Consider the following 2,305-nt stretch of genomic DNA (forward strand, 5'->3'; position numbering starts at 1 on the left):
AATAATATATATATATATAGGTACATGGGTAGTATATATATATATATATATAGATAGATATAGATATAGATATAGATATATAGATATAGATATAGATATATATGTGTGTGTAAGTATGTATATGTATATGTAAATGTATAATATGTGATAAGAATATTTGCTTAAAGACAGTGCCTAGAGGCCTTTATACATATGACCAGTGTGCATATAAACCAGTGTGCATATAATTTAAACCCCACCTTAAAAGAGATAAAAAAATCAAATTCAAAGTTCACTGGTTTCAAGCTTTCTTTTGGCTAAACTTGGGTAGATTGGCCTGTATTGAACATATGCGGAGTAATATAACGTTGGTGAAAAAAATGACGAATGTAAGTTTTGAGTGAACCCAGCGGAAAGCTTCTGAGTTTCCTTTCACTCGTGCAAACTTCGGCCATCCGTAGCACGATTACTGACGTTTTATTAGCTTTTCAGTCAGATCCTTAAGGATGACCAATTCCTCGCCAGCCGGAGTCCCGTGAGCGCGCCACCTTATTCGCCCTCTCCCATCCACAAGATATGCGTAGCCAAAAAGCGGATTGCTGATGTCCAACTGCTCCACAATTACATCTGTATTCGCATTACTGACCAAACATTTATCCTGTGGCGAGTTTTAAAAGCAACAAAATTAGAGTCACATTGCATACAGCATTGCCCTGTCAGACATACACAACTGGACCTCATGCTATACACATGCGTCGGTGTGTATCATTCAGGCTTTGAGAAAATAGTGTCCAATTCTACGTGTCATGACTTGTACATATTTTGCATACGTGGCACTGGTGTGCATCATGGTATGCTACTAAACTGATAGTACAACTCTAGTCTGCAACTGCCGTATTACGCATCGACCCGATAACTGAAAATTTCAATCTTACAAGCACCACAGTGGTCACATACCTGACGGTCAAGGTCAGAGATGACCTTTTTTAGGTTTGAAATCATCAGGAATGATAGATACCGAAAAAGCAGCCGTTCAATTAATGATACCTGCAAAATCAAACCCCGTGAACGAAACTTAATCGATGTCAAGTGTATACAGTATATGGAACCTCAGGGCTAGCATGCTAGAATATGAAGATCATAAGAGGGCAATTGGACTCGGTATGTTTACTTCGCTCGAAATTTGGATTGAAAACCCATACCTCGATAACTTGGGTGGCAGAATGAGAAGCGAAGTTTTCTTCGAAATAGGTCCGGTAAAGTTCCAACTGCGGCTGTAATTGAAAATAAGTCAATCAGAAAAGTCAGTGAAAGGCAGATGAGGAAATCATTGTATTCTCTGTTACAGAATGTGTTGTATATGCGCTTACGAATGAAATTTCATACCCGTGCTATGTCTCTCACTGCCACCAAAACAAGCGAAATTTTGTTGTCCAGTTCAGGCTGTAATGATGCCAGCTTCCGGCCTGAGAGTGTATCGCCGGATATGGTTGGTAGAGCTTTGCTCTCTTTGGCGTCCGTTAAATCGCTGGCAGCCATCCATAATTTATTGCCCTTTTTCTTAAGCTCATGATATTCTAGAGAAATACAGTGGTTGGTAGATAGGGGCGGGAATATATGAATGCAAACTGATCCGTATGCGAGATAAGGTATTTGTGGCAATTAATTGCGCACTCCCAGGTTGCCATCCGTGCTCAAAGCACTTCGCATCATATAAGGATACTTTAGGTGATGATCTCTAGTCTCAATTTTCTCTATTCGATTGTAGGGGCATTCTTGATAAAGAAAAAGACTAAACTACAGTGTCATAAGACTACGCTACAGTGTGTCATAATACGTAGAAACAAGATAAGTACGTCGCATTCGCGAAATCTACCAACGTATTGCGATCACCATTTTTTTTTCATATTCAGAACAGGCATTATTGTTGTTCCACAACACCTTAATAGTATTGTTTTTCTCCTACCTTCTACGTGACCGAAATATCCTCTACCGATCTCCTCAGCACTATAGCGAACGGAAATTGCGGGCAAGTGGGGTTAATATTTTCGCAGGATTTTAAGAACAACGTATGAACAATGTATGCCATTGCTTGTTGTATTCAAGATGGTCACAATCCGCATCTTATCATGAAGTCGATGCGCGCGACTTCGCTCTTGTCAGTATGCAATATCTAAATCAGCTGACCAATGCGAAACGGCAAGGAGAAGTGACGACGCGGTTACGCAGCGATATATACGCAATTCTGTCATAATCGTCACAAAGAGCATCATAAATTCTCATTCAAATGTATATAATAATAATAATCCAAGCTATATACATATAC

The 2,305-nt window shown here is 39.5% G+C and overlaps 1 protein-coding gene across 1 annotated transcript; it reads right to left on the bottom strand.

Moving 5' to 3' along the window:
• Positions 1-261: 261 nt before the first annotated feature.
• On the bottom strand, positions 262-1,986 carry SARC_14516 (hypothetical protein). The gene is made up of 5 exons (XM_014291349.1): positions 1,946-1,986; positions 1,366-1,556; positions 1,182-1,253; positions 937-1,026; positions 262-637 (listed from the first exon to the last, which is right to left on the bottom strand). Exons 2-5 carry the CDS (start codon positions 1,516-1,518, stop codon positions 446-448), a joined length of 507 nt encoding a protein of 168 aa, XP_014146824.1. The 5' UTR covers positions 1,519-1,556; positions 1,946-1,986; the 3' UTR covers positions 262-445.
• Between the last annotated feature and the right edge of the window lie 319 nt (positions 1,987-2,305).

Source organism: Sphaeroforma arctica (genome assembly GCF_001186125.1).
Source record: "Sphaeroforma arctica JP610 unplaced genomic scaffold supercont1.4726, whole genome shotgun sequence".
Classification (NCBI taxonomy): Eukaryota; class Ichthyosporea; order Ichthyophonida; genus Sphaeroforma; species Sphaeroforma arctica.

Bases quoted from the DNA above. Each gene is read 5' to 3' on its own strand.
- SARC_14516 (XM_014291349.1), bottom strand. From the start codon at position 1,518: ATGGCTGCCAGCGATTTAACGGACGCCAAAGAGAGCAAAGCTCTACCA. The intron at 1,027-1,181 runs GTATGGGTTTTC...TTGATTTTGCAG, and splicing joins CTGCCACCCAAGTTATCGAG to GTATCATTAATTGAACGGCT. The intron at 638-936 runs GTATGTGACCAC...AACTCGCCACAG, and splicing joins TCTCTGACCTTGACCGTCAG to GATAAATGTTTGGTCAGTAA.